The sequence below is a fragment of the Syngnathus scovelli genome, chromosome 11 (assembly GCF_024217435.2).
Source record: "Syngnathus scovelli strain Florida chromosome 11, RoL_Ssco_1.2, whole genome shotgun sequence".
Classification (NCBI taxonomy): Eukaryota; Metazoa; Chordata; class Actinopteri; order Syngnathiformes; family Syngnathidae; genus Syngnathus; species Syngnathus scovelli.
The window spans coordinates 10645651-10672764 of record NC_090857.1 but is presented as its reverse complement, the minus strand read 5'-3'; the positions used below and the strand labels follow the sequence as shown (position 1 = coordinate 10672764).

General features: G+C 42.2%; 3 protein-coding genes and 1 long non-coding RNA gene across 8 annotated transcripts in view; 2 read left to right on the top strand and 2 right to left on the bottom strand.

Annotated features, from left to right (window-relative positions):
• Positions 1-438: 438 nt before the first annotated feature.
• Positions 439-22692, bottom strand: trim62.1 (tripartite motif containing 62, tandem duplicate 1). Its single transcript, XM_049734538.1, has 6 exons — positions 22598-22692; positions 20901-21412; positions 9136-9231; positions 6913-7169; positions 5914-6029; positions 439-2660 (listed from the first exon to the last, which is right to left on the bottom strand). The coding sequence occupies exons 2-6, from the start codon at positions 21306-21308 to the stop codon at positions 2110-2112; spliced, it is 1428 nt and encodes a 475-aa protein (XP_049590495.1). The 5' UTR covers positions 21309-21412; positions 22598-22692; the 3' UTR covers positions 439-2109.
• LOC125977708 (uncharacterized) lies at positions 22548-23796 on the top strand. The gene is made up of 2 exons (XR_007484716.1): positions 22548-22693; positions 23362-23796. It is a non-coding gene; the product is annotated as an uncharacterized lncRNA (long non-coding RNA).
• On the bottom strand, positions 22943-26636 carry tnfrsf1b (tumor necrosis factor receptor superfamily, member 1B). 4 transcript variants are annotated; one of them, XM_049734549.2, is made up of 10 exons: positions 26477-26636; positions 25594-25702; positions 25069-25194; positions 24840-24995; positions 24660-24753; positions 24400-24590; positions 24029-24121; positions 23787-23845; positions 23566-23704; positions 22943-23460 (listed from the first exon to the last, which is right to left on the bottom strand). In XM_049734549.2, the coding sequence occupies exons 1-10, from the start codon at positions 26528-26530 to the stop codon at positions 23339-23341; spliced, it is 1143 nt and encodes a 380-aa protein (XP_049590506.1). In that variant the 5' UTR covers positions 26531-26636; the 3' UTR covers positions 22943-23338. The 4 variants fall into 4 exon arrangements, with proteins under 4 accessions (XP_049590506.1, XP_049590502.1, XP_049590504.1 ...); XM_049734545.1 differs by having other exon boundaries at positions 22943-23704; XM_049734547.2 differs by having other exon boundaries at positions 22943-23704; positions 25594-25699; positions 26477-26633.
• The window catches only part of mmel1 (membrane metallo-endopeptidase-like 1), a 22261-nt gene continuing 19819 nt past the window's right edge, over positions 24673-27114 (top strand). Inside the window, exon 1 of one of the 2 annotated variants that reach the window (XM_049734534.1) lies at positions 24673-24820. The gene's annotated coding sequence lies outside the window, so the exon portion shown is untranslated. The remainder of the gene's footprint in view (positions 24821-27114) is intronic. The other variant, XM_049734533.1, reaches the window with a different exon arrangement.

Here is a 27114-nt window from a genome sequence, read left to right as displayed (position 1 = left end):
ATCACGATTCTCTCATGCAACATACGTATGAATCTTAGCAAGGATACAGGTATACAATTCAAAAATATCCCTAAAAATTTACAAAGATGCATCATAACACAATGGGTCCTCACAAGAACAAAAAAGCACAATCCTTCTTCACATGCATCCAGACAAGGATAAAAGGGCAGACTGTCACAGGATATAGCCATAAACTGATTTAATAAAACTATGCGATGGATTTCCATAATAATTTGCTCACATGCACCAGGGACAAGGAAGTCAGGCTATGCATCCTAAAACGGTATAATCTCTCACAATCCTCTTGCTTTTTCCTTGACGTTTGTGTCATTTTGTAAAACAGCTCTTTATAATCCATATGACGTCTCTTTAACTCCCACAATGCAAGACGTTAATGTCTAAAATAGGGCAGAGGTAATGAAAACGACAAACCGAGGATGATTTTAGCAGTCATTTATTGTACATTAAAATACATTTCCCCACACTGGAGTGTTTACGAGTCGATGGGAGCACAGCAGCCATCGTTCAAGGACACAATCATCGAGAGAATCATAAACGTGTCATAGTCAACATCATCAATTCATAAACACATTAGAACAGTATTTCTGCCATCCTCGCTGCCTACTTAGCATCGCACATTAATCTCATTTTAAATATTGAAACGCAAAACGGCAATGTCAATGAGGTGTCACCAACGCGAGGACCCACTTTTGTAACCTTTCAGTTCCAGCGTCCTGATTGGTTGAGCCCTGTTTTTTTTTTTTGTTTTTTTTTTTAAAGCAGACCAATGGATTGTACTCATCAGAAACATAACCCTGACAGATCGGTGCAAATCAACAACCACAACAACGACAACAAAGACAAGCAACGATACAAACTTTGTCCTTTCCTGGTTAGCCACACAAGCAGGTAGAGGTGCAACATGACAAAAAACACAGTTTTGTTCCAGACTGGCTTAATGAAGGATGACTCACACGCTGGATTCAAAACGTTCACACACACACCCACACCCACACCCACACACACACACACACAGTCACGCACACAAATCAGCCAGCATGCTAGATTTGTCTGCGAGACGAGAGGTTCTTCGGACTCGTGCCGCTTAAGCTGAATACTTGGAACGAACACGATTGTGATTTTATCCCATGGATTAGCGGCGTTATGGCACCACTAAGCATTGATTCAACATAACCTAGGAGAATACGTTTTTCCTATAGCTACATCAAAAACCACCAGGGAACGACATGCTGAACCACAGAACTGGAAACGGAAGTCACTCCGAGAAAAGAAAGGTCCTGGTGGATGAGAGCGATACAACTCAGTGAATGTCACAAAGCCGAACCTATAAAATACCGTTACGTGGAATTTACGGTTTGCAACTTGGATGTCCCACACAAATAATGACTGTAATTTCAACTTGACTGAGGGGATCATCATAGGTTAGTGATAGACGATGCCACATTCCCGCTTATCTAGCAATTCAAGTCATGTGGACTGCATAGGAATGTGAATGAGGACTCCCTGTATGTGAATCTTTTGTAGTAATTCTCATAAAGTGTGTTGCGAAGGGAGCATACAGCGAAAAGGATATACATTTTTCCCTCAATAGCAGCATTGTTTTCTGGTATAGACACCTTCAGGGTGGACAGACACAAAAGTGCAGAGACAGTGGAAGGTTCCACAGGTTCGAACAAAGAAAAAACTAAGAAAAGAGACAAAGAAGTCACCCGGAACAACATAAGCATTACAAAACAGATGATCACTGCCTGATTTCACCTCCAGGGACAGACCCTTTGCTTCCATTTTGTTTTCTCTTAAGTGACAGCCATCACAAATCAAACATCACTGAGGCTCAAAACGGAAAAACAAAAAAAGCAGCGGCACCATGTGACTGACTGAATTAAACGAGGGTGTCGTCAGCGTTTTGACCATTGTCAACTAGGACAGCTTGAAAATGGATAGTTGCGGCCCAATTTCAGCCCCTCAAGCAACACTGCTTCCATTTTGTGTTGGATCTCAAATGGAGTCTTTTGATGGCGCAGACATACACCTCAAACGCAACATTTTCAAATTTTCATCAAACCGAGGACGGCCGCGTGGATCCTTTTAAAGGCGTACGGTATTAATCCGCAGAGGCTGCACATTCTTGCCGTTGGCGTGGCTCTGGCCAGGACTGAAATAAGGGAAGACCTTCATGGGGAATTTCTCACGGTAGGTGTACAGCCAGGACATGTCGTCGGCATTGTAGAAGATGAGCAGGCCTTTTGGGTAGTCCAGGTACACACCCACCTTCTCCAGCTTGCTTTTGACGTTGAGACGGGTCCAGGGCTCGGTGCAGGCGCTGTACTGGTTGCCGTCGTGCATGACTATGCAGTAGAAGCCGCGGCCCGGTTGGATCTGGATGCTGCCCTTGCGGCTTACCGTCTCGCTGGCCACGCCGATCATCCACTGGGTCTTCTCCGACACCATCACCTCCCAGTAGTGCACGCCGGACGCGAAGCCCTCGGCGCCCAGGACGGACACCTCCACGTCGAAGCGGCGTGGCGAGTCCTGCAGTGGCTGCGGGTGGAGGTTCCCATAGGCCACGATGGTACAGTCATCGGATAGGATCAGTCTTTGGTGGGCCGTGATGGGGTCTAGCGTCAAGGCGGCGGGCACTGACAAGTAAAAACACCATGGGGAGTTTAGAATTGAAGTCAGTTGAAGGGATCCCCCTACAGTTGACTTTTTTTAGTACCATCAACTGCATTTTGTAAATAAAAAAATTAAACTACATGAGCCCACTGTGGTTAATATAAAGTGTGTACCGTAATTTCTGGACTATAAGCCGCGACTTTTTTCCATAATTTTGGACCCTGCGGCTTATAGTCAGTCAGGTGCGGATTATATACTATTTTTTTCGTGATTTTTGTGATGACTTGATCACTTTTACTCTTAACGCTATTATATACAGTAAAAGCTACAAAACAAACTGACAAATAACTCATTTTCAAATCAGACGAGTAAAAACTGGTCAAATATTTAAGAAAAATATATTATTAAAAGTGAAGACAATTTGCAATTCTAGTAATGACACACAAATTTGATGCACAATTTGTCTTCGCGGGCCACATAGAATGATGTGGCGGGCCGTATCTGCCCCCTTGGGCCTTGAGTTTGACACCTGTGCTCTAAACCCTTTCTCTTACTCTGCCATATTACTCAGAGATTACACAAAGCAGTGGCGCTGTTTGGACCATCTGCATTGTATTAAAACCCAATCAATGAGCATTTAAATTAAATTCTTCTGACATTTTGCTCACCAAAGACAAGTTGTAATGAATGTGAACTTTTAATGCATTTTATTCAGAAGGTTACTTTGAACCTTAAACGGCGGCGCGGCGTACTTATGGATTTTTACGGCCTCCGGCCTCCAGGGGGCGCTCTAGCAGGAAGCAAGAGCGAGACAGGCGAAGAAGAGATAATGCGCCGAAGAAGATGTGCTAGTTTGTGTTTACATTTTGCGCATCACGCAGAACGCGATCAAGTCGGACATTACTGAAAGGAAGGAACCCTTTATACACAAACTGTCATCATGGGGGACAAAAGAAATGCATATGATGCCGCTTTTAAGCTATACGTGTCGCTCGCTAGTTTAATGTAATTTAGCGCTTCGTGCATGAATAAGATTAGCATGAACAGACCCTCTTCACACTCGAAGAAATGCATAAAACCGACGACGAAAGAGAGACTGAGAAAGTGTGAGGCGAAGGATATCTAACGCTATTCCAATCAGACACTAGGGAGGAAGACTTCGATAGTTTCAGTGCACAGGAGGAAGATGAAGACGGCTCTTTTTTTACTTTTACTGGTATGTTTTTTTTAACCAGCCCTGTTAGTGCTGTGCTACCATGTTGCTGCTGTGTTGCTGCTGTGTTACCGCGGCGTCTCAGTGACTTTGCTGTGTTACTTCCGTGTTGCTGCGGTATTACTGCCGCGTCACAGGCAGTGTTTGGAAAGAAATGTTAAGGTATTTTATTAAAGCTTTAAAAAAAACTTTCTGTGTCCAGTCTTTCTTTGCTAATAACTCGCGTGCACACTTCCGCGTTGCTGCGGTACTACTGCTGCGTCACAGGCAATGTTTAGAAAGACATGTTCAAGTATGTTATTAAAACGTTAAAAAGGCTTTCTATGTACTGTCTTTCTTTGTAAAAAACTTGTGTGCACGTGCGGCTTATAGTCCGGTGCGGCTTATGTAAGAAAAAAACTGAAATATCCCTGAATTTTAGCTGGTGCGCCTTATAATCCGGTGCGGTTTATAGTCCGGCAATTACAGTAAGTAATTTCAAGATGAGCTAATTGAAACAAAAGACTAAGCGAGAAGCTAAAAATGTGAGCTAACAAGCAAACAAAGTCTTAACGTCAACTTCCTTGTGTAAAATATCGTGGAAGCGCTGCAAACAACTCTCAATATAAGCGATTATATTGTTCCAATATGTCCTGGCTAGTCTAAAAAAAAATATGGAGATATATATATATATATATATATATATATATATATATATATATATATATATATATATATATATATATATATATATGAGCATGAATTTGAATTTTCGCGCAATACCATAAAGGCGATTCTGAATACCATAAATGGAAAAGATGTAACGGTTGATCTGCCCCAAAAATATACTAAGAATTACAGTCCTACATACCGAGGCCTGAAACAGTGAGATAAAAATGCAATTTCGTAAGTTTGCAGAGTGCACGCCATGCATTATTGCAGGACCGTGTGAAGTGAGTATCATTTAGACAACCTTTTCCTCCCTGACGCAGGGGAGTAAGATTTACGAGTGAGAGGGAAGATACGTGCTGATTATATGCTGTATACGCTATACGCTGAAGGAAAACAGTCCCCGTTATCATTTTGATACTAAGTGCACCCTTGCAAAAGATGCCTTCTCTCTTTCAGGGTCGGGAAGAAAGCGTCAATATCGCAAAGGCGATGGCGGTGAGTACTCCGAGCTCAAAGATGACTGATGGCTTGTTATTGTGCGGCACGCCCACCTGGCAGCATCACTTTGACAGAGCAGCGTTTAGAGACAGCCCAGAGCTATTTGATGTGCAATAATGTTACTCAATTTTGCCAAAACAAGAGCGAGTCCAGCAGAATGGAGCAATTGATGCTGCTATGGGAATCGATGCTCGGAGGAAGATTTGATCCCGCTCTCCCGTGTAAATGTTCTTAATGAATGTGACTGACACTGAAACGTTAACCTAGCAATATTTGCTTTATAAAGCGGAATCCGATATTTCACTTCTCTCACATTGTTGTGTGGAAAGCAATTGTCGCTGTCCAACAAGTCACTTTGTTGACCATAAGGCAATAAATACCAAATTATGTGTTGCAGATTTTTTTGTGACAGCTTTAATTTTGCATTAAAAAAAAAAGCTCGGGTTAAAAATAGCAAAATGATAAATGGCCGCCATCCAGCCGGCGGACAAAATGGAGCCTTTGCCACTTATGCTTGTTACAATCATTAAAGATTCACAAGCCAAAGTGTGTGTTGTGAGAGACACACGGGAATAACAAACAACAGTCTTGTGGTGAGAACTGCTAACCAAACGATGGATGAAGGATGAACGTCTTTGTTTCGTCTCTGGCAACCCCCGCTGACGGATTGGAACCAATTGTTCCATTTGGCTGTCAGTCAAGGACAGAAGGGGGAGAAAAAAAAAAAAAAGCCTGGCCTCTCATTGGCAGAATGTTGAAATAGGAGTACTAACACAAACTCCTCTGCAAATAATTCGGTGTTAGCAGTCAAGGTGAATAAATAATCCCGCCTTTAGACGGCTGTGGTTATAAAAAAACAAACTCCAGCCGTACCAGGACTAGCTGAAGCATCCCTTCCCTTTGCCCCTGCTTACCTGGAGAAATGTCCTGGAAGAGAGACTTCCAGATGGTGTACTGCAAAGGTCCCATGTACTTGGATGTGGGGAAGTCCTCATAAGTCAGGTTGGTCTCATGGATCTTCCCTTTAATCCTGCGACAGAAACAGATCAATGGCAATCTAAAGCCACTCAATTGCCGCTTGCTAATAATGCAGTGGCTGGCTCGACGCTGGGTGATTAATCTTGTCTGTCGGTGAAATGCCTCGCTCTTATTAGCATTAATTGACTTGAGTGACTGAATGGGGTTAGATGATGATGATGTCAACTCCTGAAGGACCTTGTTAATTCTTGCACTCAGAAGATTCAGCCTTTCTGGAAAGTTCATATTGCCAGGCATGACATTAAAACCTTGTAGTCTACGTAAAGACCTGGCACATACCTAGTGATCTGCAACTCTTCAATAAAAATGATTCCATACGTATTTTGATACATGATGAGCGATACGATTCAAAGACTATTTATTTTAAAGTGCAGCAATTTGATCCGATGGAATCACGGTCTGATTCGATCAAAATGGCACGGCTCAGTTTGGGAGGGTAATATGATTTTTTGATTTGATATGATTTTTTCTGTCACTTGACAATATGAATGAAGTTGTCAGGAGGTAACTGGAAATGTGGCATCTCCTTAAAAGATTATTGTCTTCCATAAAAGATGTTCTGATAGCAATTGATAGACAATTTCAAGGAGCGGTCAATAGCATATTTTCTCCTTCAGAGAAAAATAGAAAATGAGCAAGTTTCCTGATTTAAAATGTTGAGTGACATTTTAATCCCACTAGCTCAAAAACTAATCTCATGCTCCCAAATGGCGATATGATACGGTTCAATTAAAACGTCCTCTACGAACCTTCCCAGATTAAACCGGACAGCTGCTTTTCGGGGACTAAGACACCATCTGTGCAGGGATTATCGGGATTTGTCACACAAACCATGACTCGTTCCAAAATGTAACATTTTGTCAGGAGACCCTCACCTCTCGGATGTGATGGCCACGCCCTCGAGGAAGTCGTGGCGCCCCGTCTCGTCGAGACGTTCCTGCAGGATCTGGATGCCCTCCTTGACGTCGCGCAACTGCTGGCTATAGCGCTGGATCTTGTGCTCGATGTCGGTCAGTTTGCGGGCCGTATCCATCTCCAATTCTTCCAGCATGCTCTTCTGACGCTCGCGCAAGAAACGGTGGAGGCGCTCGAAGGCGTCGCCGATGGTGGCGCGGAGACCTTTGGCTGACGACTGTAAAGGAAACCGAATAACAACTCACTCTTGGCTCGCTACAATTTTTGTGCAAAACATTCATAAAAGGGCTTCAACAAGACGATGCTATAATTCCAACAAAGACGAATGTTAATCATTGTGGTTGATTCAAAGGCTCACACAGTTTTCAAGAGCTGTGAGGAGCAATTTGAAGGGAGCAGCCGGTGGTAAAGCAGAACACTTGAGCTCCCCGATTTGAGAGATAAATAGAAAGATCTCAAAGAGAATGAGTCATCCGAGTGCTATCAATGTGACTCAACAAAAAAGATGTGAGGAGGTTCTCAAGTCTAAGCAGCAGCCAAAAAACACTTTATGAAATATTTGGTTAACAGATTTTTCCATTATCTTGTGTTGACTTCCAAATCTGTTTATACAAATGTTTATATGCTGTCATCTGAACTTGCCCCCCCCCAAAAATAAATCCCTCAAGCATCCAACTACCGTATGCCTTTTTCTCTAACGTGTCCTGTGTCGCTGAGCCAAGTGTGGGCGAAAGGCAGACGAGACCCTAATTGGGTGACAGTCACCGAGCGGGAATCGATCTCACGCTGGCTACAAGAAATGTGTAACAACACGACACCGCTGGTGACCTTCAATCTGGACATTTGTCTGGATGTACAATTAAATGAGTTCTTCTTTGAGATCAGGTGTTTGTCCTATGAGACACTCCATTGACACACAGTCATTGTTGTTTGGAAAATTACAATCATTAGGGCCCTTTGTTGCACAAAAACGATTTATTCTCTATATCGTATCAATCTTTCCTCTGAACTTTAAGATTTAATTACAGTGGGCTAAAAATTCCTCTTTCTTTCTTGGAGTGGGGGCAGGTACGCTCTCCCTGGGAATCGCTTAAAGGCTGTGATTTGTCAAAGAGCGTGACAGTTATGACATTAGGGCGGGCTGCGCGGCAGCCCTCCGAGCCAGTTGATGAGCGCAGTGGGCGGATGAAGCGGCTCCATGATCAGTCTCCTTGGCATGCCGCTGAGGTGCAGCAGAACGTGATGGTACCGAGCAGGTGTCTGGAAAAAAGGTTCTCCTCGCTTCATGCAGGAATAGGCACAAATATAGACTAAACAAGCGGCCCTTTAGGCGAGGACGGAAAAGTTCCCTAAACGCCTCAGACACAAATGTGTTGGTAACATGTGTGTGTTCCAGACAGGGGCCAAATCTAATTTGATTAGCCCACTGAAGAGTGGATGAAAGGATGGTATCCCGCAGTTAGGGCACGTCAACCCAATGGGTTGGTGTCGCTTTGACGGGAAGTGATGCGATGCTCCAACTTGGCACAGCAGGTGCGCTGCAGCGTTTCAGTCTCTGTGTGTGTAATCTAGTAGAGTGTGCAATGGTAAGTGTCACTCCGACTCTCAAGAGAAGACGGGCTTTCGTGAGAAAACGCATAAGCAAATATATGTGGAACCACAACGTCGCTTCGGAGTACAAATGGTACCAGTCAACAAAAACAACAACAAAAAAATTGAGAAAGAAAAGAAACATTTTTAACAGTCAACAAAAAAAATTAAGGAAAGAAAATATAAATGTACCATATTTTTACCAGTCAGCATTAAAAATAAGGGAAAAAATGACCAGTTAACAAAAAAAAATAAGGAAAGCAAATTATAATAAATAGTATACCATATTTTTACTGGTCAACAAAAAAAATGAAAAAAAAAAAAAAGTTTTTGAGAGGAAATGTATTCTACAAAAAACAAGAGCTAGACTGTAGACCTCAGAATTCTCAACAAACCTTTTACTTTTGGGGCATGACTGCTTCTGGAAAGAATTATTTGGAATTCTGTAAGACTGGTGACTGACAATAATGCACTCGCCAATGTTTTACGGTCTACTCTTATTCAGAATCCCTTACTAGAATGAATGTAGTACATTTACAGGGTAGCTGGGAGAATGAGAGGTGTTTGTTTAAGGAGGAGGATTGCTGCAGTACCTTGGTCTCAGTGAGTTGTCTCTGCAAGAGCTGCAGGGCCTCGGTGTGACCCTTCTCGCTGTCCTGCAGGGTGGCCAGCTGCTCCTTCATCTCCCTCTGCGACACAACCAAATGACAAGCATAGGCTGGTCAGCGAGCCGTGCTCAAGCCTAGCGGACAAACGCTAACAGATAACAAAACAATGCTTGGCTTGCTCAAACGGTGCCTACAGGACGGCTACACGGAAATGCTAATGCGTGGTTTCAGCTCAACTCGATGCTGCTCTGTTGATCCAACTTTGCATTGTTTGTTGTTCTTACTCGCTCAGCTTGGGCACAGATTAAAACCCACAGCGAGAAAACAAGGAATGCAGATGGAGAGCCGAGGCATGAAAAGATTGCATGAAATCGCAAGGGACATTGAGGAAAGCGGCTCTCATCTCTCGTCTGGGCTCACGCTGGTTCTGCTCAGTTATCCTCAGGTCTCCTCACGCAAGGAGCAAGACTCTGTGTAGGGCGGCTGGGAAAGCTGTCACAAAGAATGCAGGTTTACACAGATCCCGTAAAATGGAGTACACTCACATCTGAGATGAGCAGATGTTGTTTCGTTCTTGAATTAGCACCTGCTTGGTGTTGTTTGGCTCATTTTCTTGTTCTATCATGTTGATTGTGATGTATTTCACTTTCCTGGATGGATATATTTAATTAAATCCTGTATTGAGTCCTTTACCCATCTCATGCCTCTATTGCAACAGTGAGTTGTGTTCTATGGATTTCTCAACCAAATATATCAGTATGGTGTTTCGAGTTACAAGTTGAAATTCTTCCCATAAGAGTGTCAGGTGTTCTAGCCGCAATGGATTGTAGACTTGCCCACCTACCTCTATGGAAAACCAATTATTGGGCATATGGGTGGTCTTCACGTCAGCATCTTTTCATTGCAATGCTTCTAATTTAGGGTGAAACAAATGGCAGAAACGCCAGCGTCATCTATTTTATATTCCACAGTTGAGGTAATCACGCCGCCCGGTTGCTTGGCCCCGGTGTCACCTCCCTTGAACACTTACGGCAGCACAAATCGTCCAAATAGAGCTGTCGGCTAAGGCGAGGTGGGCGGCGGGAAGAAAATCACCGAGATACTCAGTTGAAAGAAATATGAGAAAAGATCTCTGCTGACAAAGGAAAACTATAAGCATTTAAAACATGGAGCGGGACGGATGCAACAGGAGTATTTATATTCACTGAGCTCAAGAGCTTGCTAGAAAATGAACCGAGATGCTGCATTTGTCCTCTCAAGGACACCAGGAGAGGAAAACAAAGGTAGTGAGCTCGGGTGGTGGAAGAGCGTGACTCTCCATGTTAATGATGGTGGTGCGGCAGCTGACAGATTGACCGAGAAAATGTGCTCCTCTGCTATTATGTTGAGTCTGGTGTGAAAATTGTTACAGACCATATAATGGTGGATGTGTTGTTACGATAACCCCCCGTGAAATTTCAGGAAGGTCATGCATCTTACTGCTTACACCTCGGGGTGCCATGAAATTGGAGACCATCAACTTTGGCTTTGCAACCTAGCCTCCGCTATCTGGAGGCTAATCCAGCAGAAGTGTTAAGAAGTCGAAAAGTCAACTCAAATATTAATGACCAGATGCGCTCTCAGTACGATAAAATCTTTATTATGGGAAAATAAATATGGTTCAGTTTTTCAAATTTAGTCTTGTTTGTGCAATAGAAGAATATGCCCAGACATTTATTTTTTTTACCTCTCCAATTTGCCAACATGTCAGTTTGCAGAACAGGAGCAAAATAAAGAGCTAATTTAATTCTGCCAACCACACTTGGATTGAAATTACAGTGAAACTAAGGAGAGACATGATTCATGACCCAGAACTAACTGAGCGGAAATTTCCATTACTCTCCACAGATAAAACTGTTTGCAAACACGGCCAGCTCTGAGCTCGGCCAGTGTCTCAGAACGCTGGATACACACACAACGACAAGGAAAACTTTTTTGTTTATGCGTATGACAGAGGCGGTTAGCCTCACTAATTTTGGCTATTCCAATCTTCATTAGTTTTAAAATATTCATACCAGCGAGACCGGCGGCGAGGAACGGGAGCAGCGGCGCGCAGCTAAGCTTTATTTTTGTTGCCACAATGTTGCATCCAATAATGCGTCGGCAACAACTTTGTAATAGAGAAAATTTCATTTCTATCCTAACAGTCACGCAGCAACATGGGCACACTTGTGTTGCTTTAAAACACCATATGTGACGAGCTGCATTCCTTATTTGAATTTTCTCGAGGCAATATTACCAGGATGAGATGTAAAAGCTCAAATTGTCAGATTGGATCATTTTGCGTTTTGTATGCATGACACTAATAATGAAGTCCTTCCCAGATGAAGGATGTCAATTTCCAGGCTCACCGTCATTCTCTCCTCCGTGCTGAAGGGCTTTATTCATTATTTATAGCGTCTAAAAGTGCACGCTTCCCCGTGGCTCTGCATTGAAAGCAAACGCAAACCCGCGCGTCCATCCATACTGATGCCAGCTTTATTATTCCGGCCAGCTCCTGCAGGACATATAGCAGAGCGTTGGGTCAGCATGATGAAGAATCAAACAAAACATGCACCTTTGTAGGCCTGAAAAATGACTTTGAAAAGCCTCCAGGATGAAAAAATATGCTCTTAATATAATCTGACATCCCACAGACTTAATTCCTGTATGCAGGTTGGCCAAAGATGAATGCTGCATAACTCCAACACATAAAGGAAATACAGCAAATTGTTTTATAGCTTCATTATCAAAATATCAAATGGTTATTAGTATTTAGTTGGATGACTTTTTAGTTTTACTTGAGTGATATTATTTAAAGGCCTTTTCACACTGCACTTAGGTTTCTTGGTGTTTGCCGCAGGGCATCTTAAAAGGACAACAGTTGTTAATCTGGCATCATTATGATAATTTGTGATTAATTGTGATATTATTCTTTATATTATTTAATCTGTAGTGCTATCTCAACTTTGAAGAGATGGCGATGAGAAAAGGTGATGTAGCAGCCGCTTGCAATTGTCAATAAATAGGGCGAGCCATGCAAATGATGACTTGGGGCTCTAAAGCTCTAACTTGAAACGAGGAAGTATGCAAATGCGACACTCCAAATTGAAATAGCTAAAGAAACAACATGGCTCGGCTGTTTGAATAGTTTTGAATATTATTCATCCCTCAACTGTAAGGAATGGATTGTGGGATATCGTATCACGCACATAGTTGTGCCTTTGAGGTTGAACTTGTGAGTCACAAAAGGTTTCCAGGACTGATGCCACAAAAGATCATGCACTATTGTTAATTCAAGTATAGCACCTTCAGGAAAAAAACCTTCCTCTAGGCAAAAAATAAAAAATGCTGCCAAAGCAGACACTCGCATAGCTGCTGTGTTCATCAGAAGAACTTGTATACTGCATTTCACTCATTTCTCCATTTCCACTATTACTACAAACACAGATGAAAAATGTAATCCAAACTTATCTTAAATTCACACTTCAACAAATTTATCAATCTCTTTCTGAGCATAAGCGGCAACGACATTTCTGATGTTTATTTTCTCCAAACAACAGAAGAAGTGGCTGGGTGACGTCCACATGGAGATGAATGCACAACACAACGCTTTCATCTAAAATGAAAAAAAATTAAAAAGGGGGGGGGGGGGGGGGGGTACAACACACCCTGAAAATGACCCCCGAGATATATTTGACTGCCAGAGGAATTTCACAATCCAATGAATGCCAGCAACATCTTTTTTTTTTTTTTTTTGGTAAAGCCTCTTAGGATTAGTCAGATCTCTAGTAGTCAGCATGTTATTAATATAAAACCATGTAGAATGTGTCAAGAACATAAATCTCCCGGTGAGAAAGTGTGATGGCGCTTCGGCCTAATGGAATGGATGCGGCCAAGGGGTCAGTGTACTCGACTTGTGAGCAATAAGCAGAGTTGGCTGACCTAATTAAATGCGCGCCTGGCTCTCCTATCGCTTGGTTCCTCCATCAGCCAAGACGGAATGAATAATTAATCTGAATAAATAATATTAATAATAATGAATTTAGAATGTAGTTGAACTGTAATATAACGTTGCATTGAGTTGTGACTTTTTAATCATATACAATGAATGAATGAAGTTATATTTATTTACCTAAAGATTTTGGTTGCAGTCCTGAGGTACTACTGTACGTCTACTACAGTGATGCGAAGAAACCATTTATTTATTTATTTTTTTGCCATACTAGAATAAAGTGTAATTGCACATCTACTACAGTAGGTGGCAGTGGTGCTCACATTGCGTGTGCAGGGACTATTAGCTGTAAGGAGATATAAATTGCAGTGAACAAACTCTTTCAAGACATCATAGATAAATATTTAACAAGGATGAAAAAAATCGAAGGAGATTTAAAAATCAATGTTAATATAATTCTTTTATCATAGGTTGATCTATATTTCATTTAATAAGGACACAATATCAGGCAGAGGTACACTTACAACCATTTTGAAGACAAATGATAATCATAATCTAATAATTGAGAAGCAGTGAATTGGAACAACTTGGAAGTCAACCTGTATCACGACATTGGAACAAACATCGTATTTGCCATATCAGTAGCACATTTGTAGCAGCTAGCCCGACTCATTGGCAATAAATTAGCACTTACAGCGAGAGTTGATAATAAGATGCCGCTTATATTAAACTGCAACACACATTTGGCTTGAACCACGTCGCCGCTAGAAGAACTGCCTTGTGCTCATACTGCTGCAGGGAAGCTCATTTGTTATACAGTGACACATTAGCAATAAGTCACAGCCGCGTGACCGCCTCCGCTTATTAGCCTGACCATCAAAGCTAAATGGCTACGGCTACCTAATGCCATTATGGATAATAGGAAATATGTAAAGTTTGAGGGACTGTAAAGCTCAACACGCGACAATTAGGCCCAAATTGGTGATTGCTAACATAACTTGAAAAACGCCGACTGGACACAAAGTGAGGTACGCTTTTGTGCTATGGATAGTTATCGAATATTGTGCATTTCAATTTGGCAATAGGTTTTTAAAGATGAAATTACTTTAACCTCTAGTTTTAGATGATCCCGAGTTTGGTCTCTTTGGAATTCAACCAAAATTTTGGCGAGTGAGAGCCCAGGTAAATGAGCATTAAGGAAATATTGTCCGATATTATTGCATAGTTTTATTCACTGGCAGCATACCGAGAGCCTTTTCTTATATTTTGCTCGCCTCAAGTCGCTCTCGCCTATCAATGGTATCTTTTGCAATGGATCTCATTATTTTGTTTGCGTTTTATCTGAAGTGGTTGGCAAGTGGTGTTTAATCTAAAAGGAGAAAATCAGTGTCGCTTCTGAAGCTGGTGATTACGCCGACATTGCTCCTGGTTATGGTGACAAGATTCCCCTGATTCTATAGATACTAAGAAGAGACTGAAAACGAGAAGTGTGGGAGTGCCCCGAGCTGTGCGGTATTCTACTGCAGCGGGACTCGAGCTGGAAACACAGGTTGGGAGGCAAACAGAAATTGACCATCACTTTTCCACTTTGACAAAAGAGACGTTTAACAGGTAAACAACCTCCGGCTTCAATTATAGAGGAGGCGCTTGGGTGATTGGAAGCTCGGCTCAAATTAAATCATCTGCTGCAAATCACAGGGACGGGGGGGAATTACAACAGATTACAGTCCGGCCGTGCCCACTGCCAGGGAACAACGGTCTCTAATCTGTTTTAATTCCACAGCTAATCAAGAATTCAGCAGCAGCTCCCATAATCCCAAACAAAACATCAAAGCGGCGTGGTCACAACTCACAAGATACATATTTATGTCCTGCTTTACTGGTCCGTCTGCCTGAAAGGGAGGCGAAGTGAAAGCAGCATCTTTGGCTGTCTGCTCACATGCATTTAATGTCATCTGTGAGCTGCTTTCACTTCTGATCTGCATCACATTGCGTGGAGGGAATGCCTCAACACTAAGCCTGGCTTTAAGCTGTGGAACTTTAAAAGCACCGCACTTCCTCTTTCAATTACTCAGTCCACCGGGAGGCCCCAGGCTTCAATTGTTATATGATTCCAATAAAAAATCGCCCCCAAAGTCTGACATTTTTGGAGTTCAACTAATCTTTTCTGGGGAAAAAAAACCCATCACAGAAAGTTTTTGGATGGGTGAGTCAAAAACACAACAAAGTGACAGTATCACTCTGTAAACACCTTCCTGTTTCTATTAGACACGTTTTAATTTGGTGATAACTCAAATTGTTATGCATGTCAGAATGCGCCACTAACACAGTACTAAAGTTAAAATAACACTTAATACTTGTGAAAAACACTTGAGTTGACAAAGGTTTTATGATGTAGGCACACAAATAAATAACACAACTTGGAAGTCAACATGTGATTTAAATAACTCGGGAAGATCCACACAGGTTTACTGCTACTTTAAGCTCGCTGCCACCTTTTAACCGTCAAATCAATCTTTGGTGCTTTCTACTAAAATGGCTTCCAGAGCACGTACACGTGGCTAATGCACTACCACGGCATTTCTAATGCACAGCAGATACACCGACTTCTGAATCTCACTTAAGCTAAGTGCGAGCCAAAAGTAATCATCTTAACAAGACAAAATGTTGCCTTTGATGGATGCACTACCAGCTCCACTTTCTCGGTTAAGCGCTTCCGTTTATCTTTTAATCTACCGACGATACGTGCATAGATAAACACTCTGTCCTGTCACATGACTTCCTGTTATTCCATTTCAGTTTCATTTTGCCAAGTATATATTTTTTTGGGGGTAAGTGCCCCACACAGCCACCCCTAGCTCCACCACTGATTATGACCAATAAATAAAGGATAAAGAGAGTAAGTCAGTCCAGTTTAACTAAAAGCGTATGTAACGTGTAATATTTCTACTTTATTTACCGTTGTTCCTGAATGTAATGTGTAATATTTGTACTTTATTTACCGTTGTTCCTTAATTTTGAACAGTGATAGATTAATAGATAGATAAATCATGTTCGAAATAAAGATCCATCCATCCATCCATCCATCCATCCATCCATCCATCCATCCATCCATCCATCCATCCATCCATCCATCCATCCATCCATCCATCCATCCATCCATCCATCCATCCATCCATCCATCCATCCATCCATCCATCCATCCATCCATCCATCCATCCATCCATCCATCCATCCATCCATCCATCCATCCATCCATCCATCCATCCATCCATCCATCCATCCATCCATCCATCGTCTGGTGATGACATGTCGTTGTTTACCTAAACTTGGTTGTAAATATTGTAGTGGCGGTTTGCTATATCAATACAATATTGACTGTAGACGGGTAATTTAAACTACGAAATTTGCAATAGGCAAATTAGCTTTGTTTGAGTGTGGAATGTGTGTGACTTTGAACTCTGACTTTTACACACACCCCTTTCTCTGGCTCACATTAATCGCTCTGCAGTAACACTCCATGTGGAAAAATAATCATAGCAAAATACAGTGACATAGAAAATATTACACGGCAAAAGCACAATAATAATAAAAAAAATATTTGAGCAGTGAAGTCGCAGTAAGATTGGATGAATGTATATTTTTCCTGGTGGATAGGCCAAGTGTTTGTTGCCCAACCAATCTTTCTGATACCGTGTGACGAATATCTTGCTTTGCAGGTTAGGTGGTAGATTAAATCCTTAGTCACCGAGAGCTTAAAAAAATTACTCACAGCGAAGACGGTAGAAAAAAGATGACTCCAAATGAACGAGAGGTGAAGCTGCTGGGGGAAAAGAGGGCAGGCGAGATGATGCGAAACCACAAAGGTGGTGGGGGCGGCATCTGTGGGTGTCCTTGAGAAGGCCTGACTCATTACTGCAGAGGCACAGCCAAGTGCCGTGGCGATGCCCAGAAAAGTGAGCGGCGGCCTGCAAGAACACTTAAAAAATATGACAAGGACCGCCCGGTCTGGCATCGATGCAGGTGGCAGAAATGCAAATGGGCTTTTTATACGTATTTCATGCGTCTGGCAAGCTGGTAATAGGGAACGGCGTTAATAGCAGATGACACGCAAGGTGCATCTGGATGCTTTCAATGGCAGAACGGCGTGGGCGGATTCATTTGAAGTCTCCAGCAGCGTGGGCTTTAGTCTACTACACAGCTGCCTGATGCTCTTATTGCTTCACATGCTGTCCACTGTATCCATCTACTTTCCAAATATACTCTAATTAACAGACGCCATCATGCATCTGGTTGCTTGCGGCTGTCAAGTAGAGTGTAAAGTGCAGAGTGTAGTGTTCTTTAGGGCAAGCAGACAGCAGGAATGCTTGGTCACACACAGTCTCCATCATCCAATTATGGACTGAGATGTTCATGCAGAAGTGGTCATCTTTTGAAATGATTTTTATAATGGTCATGTTTCATATCTTTTTCATGATTTTTAACAGTGCAGTTGATAAAACGGCCATTAATGTCAGGAAGGAAAATCACAAGTCGCCCAAGTCAGCTATTTATTGAACTAGAATTGCTCACAGTGTGTTTTAATGAGTTTAAAGCTTGTGGGAAAGATTAAAAAAAAAAAACAGATGGCTTCTTCTATAGTGCTGCTTTTCACCTATAGCAGGTTGGTCTGGCTCATAGGTTATCTGCACCAAATTTCAAATGGATGCCTAGCGAGGTTAGTTGTGCTTGACTACCAACACAAGTTTATATATAAAAAAAAAAAAAAAAACTCTACTAACACGGCTCCACAAACTCTCCTCTTAACTGAATGTACTGTGTGCACGAAGAAGGTCACGGCCTGAGGAGATCCGTACATCACATACAATAGGTTGTTTGGCATTGACCTTCTCCTTCACAACGGAATTACTGGATGTGCTCCAAATTCCGGCAGGATATATTTCATATTTAGAGTTCTCACATTGAGTCTGCCTTCCTTTGAAGAGAATTCATTAGCGGGTTACACTGTGTCCTGTGCGCTGGTATAATGTCACACTGATTACAATGTCAGACACTGCTACCTATGTATCATCATCTGACGTGCACACGCCTTTCATTCTTTAAAAAAAAAAAAAAAAAAAAAAAAAAAAGCACTGCGGTTTCTTTGAAATGTAAAGTGCATTATAAATACAATTATAATTATTATAATCAGCATTATTATTATTGCTGTATTTTTATTATTGTTTTAGTTTTGATTTGAATTATTATTATTAATTATTATTATTATTGTTATTATAAAAGACATGTATGTCAGGCTTTAAAAAGTATTGTGGTGAACTAAAATGAACCATGTGGATGTTGAGAAATCAGTTTGTTTGCGCAACGCAAACATGGCCAAAAGATGCAAACCAGCGGGAGGTAAAGCCACCGCATGCAACACGTCTCAAGGGCCCGGCCGGGTCAGCCGAGTGACATGCCAGGCTAAGGAGATTACAGCGTGCTAACACACCAACTGAGGGCTGCCCTCTATAGTAGCCACCGGCAGGCAAGCATAACATGTGGTCAACATTGGGGGAGGTTCCTCGCTAAACAGTGCAGTTCAAACAAACACACTTGCTGATGTTCTTCTTCTTTTATTAATGAGGCTTTTACAGGAGTAACTTGAGAAAAGCCAGAGCTTGCGTCATGTTCAGACCAGCCCGCCACCGAGCTAGAAGAACAATGACAGATTTATTTTTGTTTTGTCTTCAACTAGGCTTGCAAAAGAAGACTGACAATGACACGCGCCGGCGCAGCGACATCGCTACTTCTCTGTGATTTATCTTGAGGGCATTCGTCACGATGTCTGTATTGTCTACTGTATGTATGGCAAGATATTTGTGGCACTGATGGAGAAACAAAAGCACAGGGAGTCAGTGCTTGTTGTAAGGGTGAGACGATGACGCAAGCGACGGCAATAGAGGACTATCGCCGCACACGTAACCCTTGTAGGTTTTCGACTCTATGTGTACACAGCTGTCCCTTGCTCCAAGATAAATTTCTCCTACAGTTGACAAAACCTTGGGAAAAAAAAAAACCTGACAAAAAGCCACACCATTTGACAGTGATAGCTTGCCACATACGATTTGATAATACGAAGAGGAAGAAACAACATTGCCAGTGTTCTACAGCCTGAACATGAAATTCTGGCACTTGAGTAATTGATTGTGCCCGCGGGCGACATTCTTAAGCATGCTTCTATCTGACACGTCGTTCCTATTCGCTGGCTGGCAAGGAGGAGGAAACAATAGCAAACCTTTTTACAAGATGGACCACGTCAAAGATTAATTCTACATGAGAAGATCTTCTAAGGCTGTGCTTTGGTGTTGTTTCTTGGAGAATTCCCACTTGCTGGCTAAAAACCTCCCCATGAGATCCTGCTTTGATTCCAGTGCTCATAGTTCCCTTTCAGCGCAGCAAATCTGGGAAGCCTCCCAGGCTCCGGCCAGAATACAAAACGGCAGATTGTTGAAGAGCTTCCGAGCCGCAGGACAAGCTGGTAGAATCCGAGGAAAGAGAAACATCACGTGCTGCGCCAGATGACATGTCCTCTATCGCTGCACCATTTAACTTTTCACAGGCTTCAAACACAGAGACCGGTTGCCATCGATACTTGCCGAGACGAGCATACACGGGGGATGAGCATTAACAATTACCGTAGAGTAGGTTCCTTGATCGCCTGAAGGAGAATAGATTGGTTCTTTTTTAAAATGTTGATTTTGATGAGGAGTACGGGAGAACCCATCCATCCATCCATTTTCTGAACCGCTTAGTCCCCACGGGGGTCGCGGGCGTGCTGGAGCCTATCCCAGCCGTCATCGGGCAGTAGGCGGGGGACACCCTGAACTGGTTGCCAGCCAATCGCAGGGCACACAGAGACAGACAACCAATCGCACTCACACTCACACCTAGGGACAATTTGGAGTGATCAATCGGCCTACCAAGCATGTTTTTGGAATGTGGGAGGAAACCGGAGTGCCCGGAGAAAACCCACGCGGGCCCGGGGAGAACATGCAAACTCCACACAGGGAGGGCCGGAGGTGGAATCGAACCCGCACCCTCCTAACTGTGAGGCGGACGTGCTACCCAGTGCGCCACCGAGCCGCCCTACGGGAGAACCCCTAGTAGTTAAATCTGAAATTTGCATGATGCATATGTGCTGCAAATTTACACCAAAAGTACCAACCATTGCAACCTGATACAAAAGCCATGTCAAAGAAACTAGAACAAATGTTGCTAATTTGCCTGGTGACCCACATTAAATCCCCAGCGAGCGAGCCATCACTGGGACCTGTCCCGTTTTTTCAGTAGAATACCCTGAGCCATTCTGACATCTTATCTGCAACTCTTCTTTGAGGAAAGCAGTTGTTGGCAAAATAATCACTATCAAGCAATGTTTACATGTTACATACTGTACAAGACATCTGCATTGAGGAGAGAAGAAAAATGACTTCAATTGATTTCAATTCACATTTCCTTGAGTCCCTCGAACAGACATTCTGCCCCATTTTGGAGATCAATAAAGTACTCCCTCATTTTTCAAGCAGGTTAAAAACAACAAAAACTGTTGTTGCTGTAAATATGAACATTATCGATCACAGCCCGTTTGAGCTCCCTAACTAGACAAAAGAGTGAGAGTACAGCATTCAACCACTGGAACTTTTTATTCCTCTCTTCAGAGATGCAAGTAAATATTTTTTTAGAAGAAATAATTATTTACAATTTTTTTTCTAGTTGTGTGTGTGTTTGTGTGACCAACCTGAATCTCCTCGTAGGCCTCGTCGATGGTGGTGACTTGGTGCTGCTCGTGGAGCGCCGGCTCGTCGCAGAAGAAGCACACCAGGCTCTTGTCGGTGAGGCAGAAGAGTTTAACCTTCTCGTGGTCCTTGCAGGGGTACGAGCTGCGCTGGGCGTTGAGGATGGCGTCGAGCGGGAAGGCCGAGTAGCGCTCCACGATGTTGGACAGCTTGAGGCTGGGCGACAGCAGCGGGTCGGCAAAGGTGCGCCTGCACTCGGGGCAGTCGCGCGCGCCGTGCGGCTCCTGCCGGCTCCAGTGCTCGGTGATGCACTTGCGGCAGAAGTAGTGCTCGCACCCGAAGCTGACCGGATCTTGGTAGATGCTGAGGCAGATGGAACACAGGAGCTCGTCCTTCAGACAGCAAGCCATTTGCAAAGAAAGGGGGAATGCCGCACCACACTCAGGCGCACTTAATCCTCACTTGGGCGGTTCATTGCAATGGAGGAGGAACAATTTGGAATCCTTTGATTTGTCTTGAATAATAAAAATAGAGAAATAAATCATTAATCATTAAATATGACCTCCAGTGAATGTGCAGTGTCATGTAAGTGTCATTTTTGTGAACATGGGATAACGTTTGGTGGAATGCTACACCGTAATCCGGCCGGTAACCTCACACTAAATTCAATAAGGAAGAAGAGGAACTTGATACGATAAACAAAGGAAAACAATGGAGGACATTTTGTGTTATTGCTTCTTGTCTCATCCATTGAGCAGAGTAACAAGTGGGAATCCCCCGACATGAGACTTCCACTCCAAAGTAGGTGTGGGCAAAGCATGGCCTCCTAAGTTCTTGATTCTGACCCACCAAGTAAGTATCAAGTACTACTCCACCAGCTCGTCTCTGAATGGATGCTCCTCTGATGTCACACCCTGCTGATCTTAGAATGAACACATTTAATTCGAAGGCACTTGCAGATGTCCAAAAAAATCAACATTCATCACACTGTGCACTACTAAGTGCAGTGTGGGAAAGCCTTCACAGTGCACACTCACATTTTAATGGTTCAACATTGACTCCCACTGCAAGGAAGTTAATGAAGCGCACTTAATTGATTGCAAAATGAAAACCCTATACAGTTTTTATTGTTAAATAGATGAGTTCATAATATTAATTAAATTGATTCAAACTGAAAATAAATCAAAATGCAATGAAGGGGAAAGAAAGGATAGTTTACGAAAGGAAGATGCCAGGTTTAAACCATGAGAGCGCTTAAAATGTGCACCTGTATACATGTATTTTTAATAACAACTGTCCACATTCAATCTGCAGTAGTCTGCAGTGTCGAAGTTCCTCCCTGCCGGTGTCGCTATCCAACAAGCTGCCTTCTTTTCGTGGAGTTTATCAGCTTGGCTATGTCACAGAACGTTTTACATGCAGGCAGAAAAAAAACTGCTTTATTCCTGGCTCACTTGTTCACCTTTAGTTACTCTTGTTTGAGGGTGAAGCAGATTTGTCTACACAAGCGACACGACCACCAGCAACAGCAGCAAAGGGGAAAGAGATGAGACCGGACAGAGACCCTTTAAATAGTCCTTTAAAAAGCTACGCGTAAAGCCGGAAACCGCAAGAGGTCGCACTAAGGTTTAAATGGAAAGTACGTTAGATTGCAAAAAGTGAAATAACTGCTTAAAAAGAGAGAGATTGTTGGTCTTACCAGAAGCTGTGAAACGACATCAGCAGCACCTCCGAGGCAAGTCTCCACCAGGAAGAAGAGCAACACACAGCGGCAACAAGCGCAACCAACTGGCCGGTAAGACGAGGGGTGCTCTTGAGGAAAATGGACTAATAGAAGCTAAGCAGTTAGTCAACTATTAATAAAAATCGACGGAAATCAAATTATATTTCTCTAGTGTCTTTCTTTTTTAAGTAGGTTTGCCACTGAAGCGTCCTCGTGAAATGTTACAATTTAATTTTATTCTAATACCGTCCCTGAATGATTGAACGTTCCAGATTTCCTCCACGTTCTCGTCTTCGGGTTTGCTTAAATTAAAATGAAAAATCCAAGCACTAGAATTCTTTATTACCATGTCGATGCAACGGTTTAATTTTTAAAGCATTTGAATTGAGAAGTAAAACAAGAAATCAAAAGTACTTAATGCGCATTAATAGTAAAAAAGAGCTGCTGTTTCTGCGATCTTCCAGCAAGTGGCAGCATTATCTTACCAAAAGCTTATGAATGAACGTGCAAGTTTGGGTTACCTGTTTAATCACTATACAATACATACAATAAATATATTCCACTTACATGCACTTACGCACGCACACACACACACACACACTATTAGTTTTCTTCAATTTGGCCTTTACTGACCTTGACCATAAGAGGGCAAAAATGTTTCAATTAGGCCTGATTGCTGGTGTGTGCAAATTCCACTTTAAGAGGCACTCATGCATTTTATTCCACACTCTCCTGCTCAGGCAACTCTTTTCCCGTTTCCTGTTTTGGCATACTGAAGTCTTCCTCCTGTCCAAGGCAGAGCTTCAAGTCTCCTGGTGGTATGGGTGAACCTCCATCTCCTATATTGAACGTGATATTAACGTTGACATGCGGACCGGCGCTCACAGGGCTGAAGGTGCATGAATGGACACTGGACCCTGATGGGGAATGCTGAGGGTGCAGACCTCCAATGGACTCCTGGCTGCTGTGTGAAGAGGCAATGTCGTCGCCGGAGTCGTGGCTGGAACTGATCTCGGTACTCTGCAGCAGGCAGTGTTGCTCCCTCGGCGAGATAGCCACGAAGGAAGTACGAGCAATTTGGACCTGCGGCAGGTGAAGGGAATCAGCATCACATTCTTTCGTGTCCACAATAAACCACAAAATGATGATGATGATGATGACTCACTTCATCGCAACTCTCGTTGTGTTCATTGGTGATGTCTTTGGTATTAAAGTGCGCAGTGCCTAACAGTGACAGCAGATCACATTAAAGTAAGTGTGAGAGTTTTGTCAGCGAAACACTGAATGTAGAATAGTGTTTGTAGAGTTATACTGTCACCTGGAGGCATTCTGCAAGTATTACTGGATTTACATATATAGCATGTAAGTTCAAGTAAGACACAAGAAAGGCAAATAAAAAGCACAAACCTTTGGTCCAGCTTGTCTTATAAAGAACCAGGAGAATGATGGCGATGATGACAAAGAACATAACTGTCGCGACTATGCTGGCAACTGCTGCAGCTGTGGTAAACAGAAACAGGATGATTTCAACAACAAATAATACATTATTCTTATTTGTAGGATTCATAAATTAAATGATGAAATAAATTAAAAACATAAAAAAAATACTAATATGTTCTTATTTTATTACTTACAGTAAATGTATTATTTCCCAAACCTTAAGGTGCATTTTGACAAAACCATGCCATAGACACTATATTCGGATAATTAAATTGTGAAGAAAAAAAATTCTCCGGCAAGTCACATTTTCATAGATTAGGGCTCACGGGGTCACATACCTAGTTCACCGTCAGCTCCTGGGCTTTTTGTCAACGAGGATGACAATGATCCATCCAAAAGCGCCTGTTCAGAGAAAGGGTCCACAGTCCCCCCTGAGACCACGCTCGTCTGAGTGTGTGGCAACATGCCAGGCTTGCACACTGTATCGGACGTGGAAGTGCCTTCTCTTAGCACAGGCCTCCCGTAACAGCTACACACAAAACAGGTCTGATAAGTAAGCTGTGAAACTGTCACACATAGCCAGAGGCACTTCACTCACTTTGTATGAGGCCGACAAGGCTCTGTGGTGGAGGACGTGTCGGAGAATGTCCCGTTACGGCACCGTTTGCACTTGACGTTGGAGTCAGCCGTTCCTGGAAAACACAGCATGCACGCCATCCGATCTACAAGGTTCTTTGGTGAAGAACACCTTTCTGAGAGGTAGGGATAATCTTGACACCTGGCATAAAGACTCCATGACCAGCTTTGCAAGATGTGTGTTGATGACAGGCAGTGCAGTGTTCATCAGAATGCATGAAGCAGTACATGCCAGGTCGACACGCACACTTGGACATGGCGCTGGGGGAGCAGGCGCTGGCAACCTGCAGGCCTTTGTCTTGGCAGTTAAAAAGATAAAACATCATACAATGTAGAGAATGACAATATGGACGGGAATTGTCACGACTCACGAGCTTTGCATTTGGCGCAAGGGAAGCAGTTTGGTGCGTAGTTCCAGCTCTCCATATACTGCTCATGTTGACATGGCTCACACACGCTTTCTGATGTTCCGTTGCACTCGTGCGTCAGCCGCGAACCTGCAGGAGAGAAAAAAAATCGTCCATATTTTATTGTGTATTGTACAGTTTATTGCGTCTGTTGTATTACAATTTAAAATTTTAATTGTAATTCATCTACCACTAAAAACTGAAAAATTATTTTCTGTAGTAAATTTACAGAATAAAAAAATTATTCACGTATTGATTTAATTTTACACAGGATATTTCAATGCTTTTTAAATGTTGGAATTTAAATGTTTTGAAGTCCCTGACAGTAGATGAAAATAAATAGTAATTTTAAAGTACTATTAAAATATTTATCATGTCTCTTTATATTAAAAAAAAGTCTTTATTATTGGAGCAAATGAGTTGTAATATTTCATAGTTATATTGCTTTACACTTTATTTGTTATCTAATGAAAGCATTCCAAAATTTACCGGGAGGACACTTTTTGCAGCATAGGCCTGAAGCCTCCAACAAGTATTCTCGATCCGGGTTGTTGCACTTTCTGTTCGGCTCTACATGGTAAGGCAGCGACAACACCTGCTGGATAGAACAAAACATCTTTGTTAACCTATGCAAACATTAAAATACCACTTAAAATGAAATACCTCGAAATATTTTGCTTAAATAAAATAAATAATACAACACAATATGATTAGAAAATTTCACCTATGGGCAAAATCCACAACAAAATAAATCTGGGAGGGGAAAAAATAGATAAACTGTTTAATTTCACACTTGATGGGTGAGCAGGTACTCCAGAGATCCAACTATTTGTATATAACCCAAATATTTTTTTTTTATTCTTGATAGAGGAGCTTGAAACAGTAGCACACCATCTTACAAAAAAAGCTGCAGCAACAGGCATAAAGGCGGCCTTTGTTCCCCACCTGAGGCATAGCGGACGTTTATCTCGACCAGCTGCGAAGCCTTGGAAAAATGCTTACAACCGTATTTTCTACCTTACACCACAACAATATACTCACTGAAACATTTAGTTGACAAGCAATCATGCTGACAGCAGAGAAATTATTGTGTGACAGGAAACGGCGGCTGCAACCCAGAAGTATCGGTTTAAGGAGAACAGTTTTTTTTATTTTTTTAAGGCTGAACAATAAATTTACTAAGACTTCAAATTTAATAAATAACCACCAAATATATTCATAATTAAAGTCGATGCTAGCAGCATTAAAGTCAATCAAAATATATCTTCATGATTGAGTCACCATACAATCCAAATGTAACTCATGTTTAACAACTCCAAAAAGCAAAACAAATTACACACCAACACTGACAAGCGACACAAATGTAACACACCTTGAGCGTGTGCACACCCAGCATCATCATCAGCAGCACCAAGATGTCCTTCATCCCGTCCCGTCAGAACATTCAAGTTGGCAGAGCTGTGCTAAAACATTAGCGGTTTCCTTCAAGTGATTGACTGGAGGAAGGAAATTCTGTAAGACTGCCGCTCGCAAGAACCCACTCTCATGTGTGACCCCACCCCACCCCACATGCAAACGACACACTGAAATTACCAAAATGCAGCAAAATTGTACTATTATCTCACAATCACGAATGCAGTGCTGCCCTGAGATACGAGTTTCAGTCATTCTATGACCGTGCCCATAACTCAAAACATTTGCATTTAAAATCATCATTCCCCGTTGAAATGAGTAACAATGTCATTAATCTGCATCTTTAAAAAGAAAGCACATATTCAACTTTATAAAAACATAGGGTAGCAGTAAATTTAAGAATTAAACAGTTGGTATTAGCAGACTTTAGTCTACATGTGTTGCCCCACCATTTGTGTCCAAATCTCTATCACTACATGTCAAATTGACGATTTTTGCCAACAGCAGCTGGAAGTAAATCTCCTTGATCTTCCCAATTATATTCTAATAAGCACATTTATCATTTGATGTGTGGTTCAACGACAACATCTGCAATTA

Coding starts and splice junctions, on each gene's coding strand:
- tnfrsf1b (XM_049734545.1), bottom strand. CDS start 26,530: ATGAAGGACATCTTGGTGCTGCTGATGATGATGCTGGGTGTGCACACG. Junction 24,754..24,839: donor TCATGGAGTCTTTATGCCAG/GTGTCAAGATTA, acceptor TGTGTTTTCCAG/GAACGGCTGACTCCAACGTC. Junction 23,846..24,028: donor TAAGACAAGCTGGACCAAAG/GTTTGTGCTTTT, acceptor TGTCACTGTTAG/GCACTGCGCACTTTAATACC.
- trim62.1 (XM_049734538.1), bottom strand. CDS start 21,308: ATGGCTTGCTGTCTGAAGGACGAGCTCCTGTGTTCCATCTGCCTCAGC. Junction 9,232..20,900: donor AGGCCTACGAGGAGATTCAG/GTTGGTCACACA, acceptor GTTGTGTCGCAG/AGGGAGATGAAGGAGCAGCT. Junction 7,170..9,135: donor GACAACTCACTGAGACCAAG/GTACTGCAGCAA, acceptor TTTCCTTTACAG/TCGTCAGCCAAAGGTCTCCG.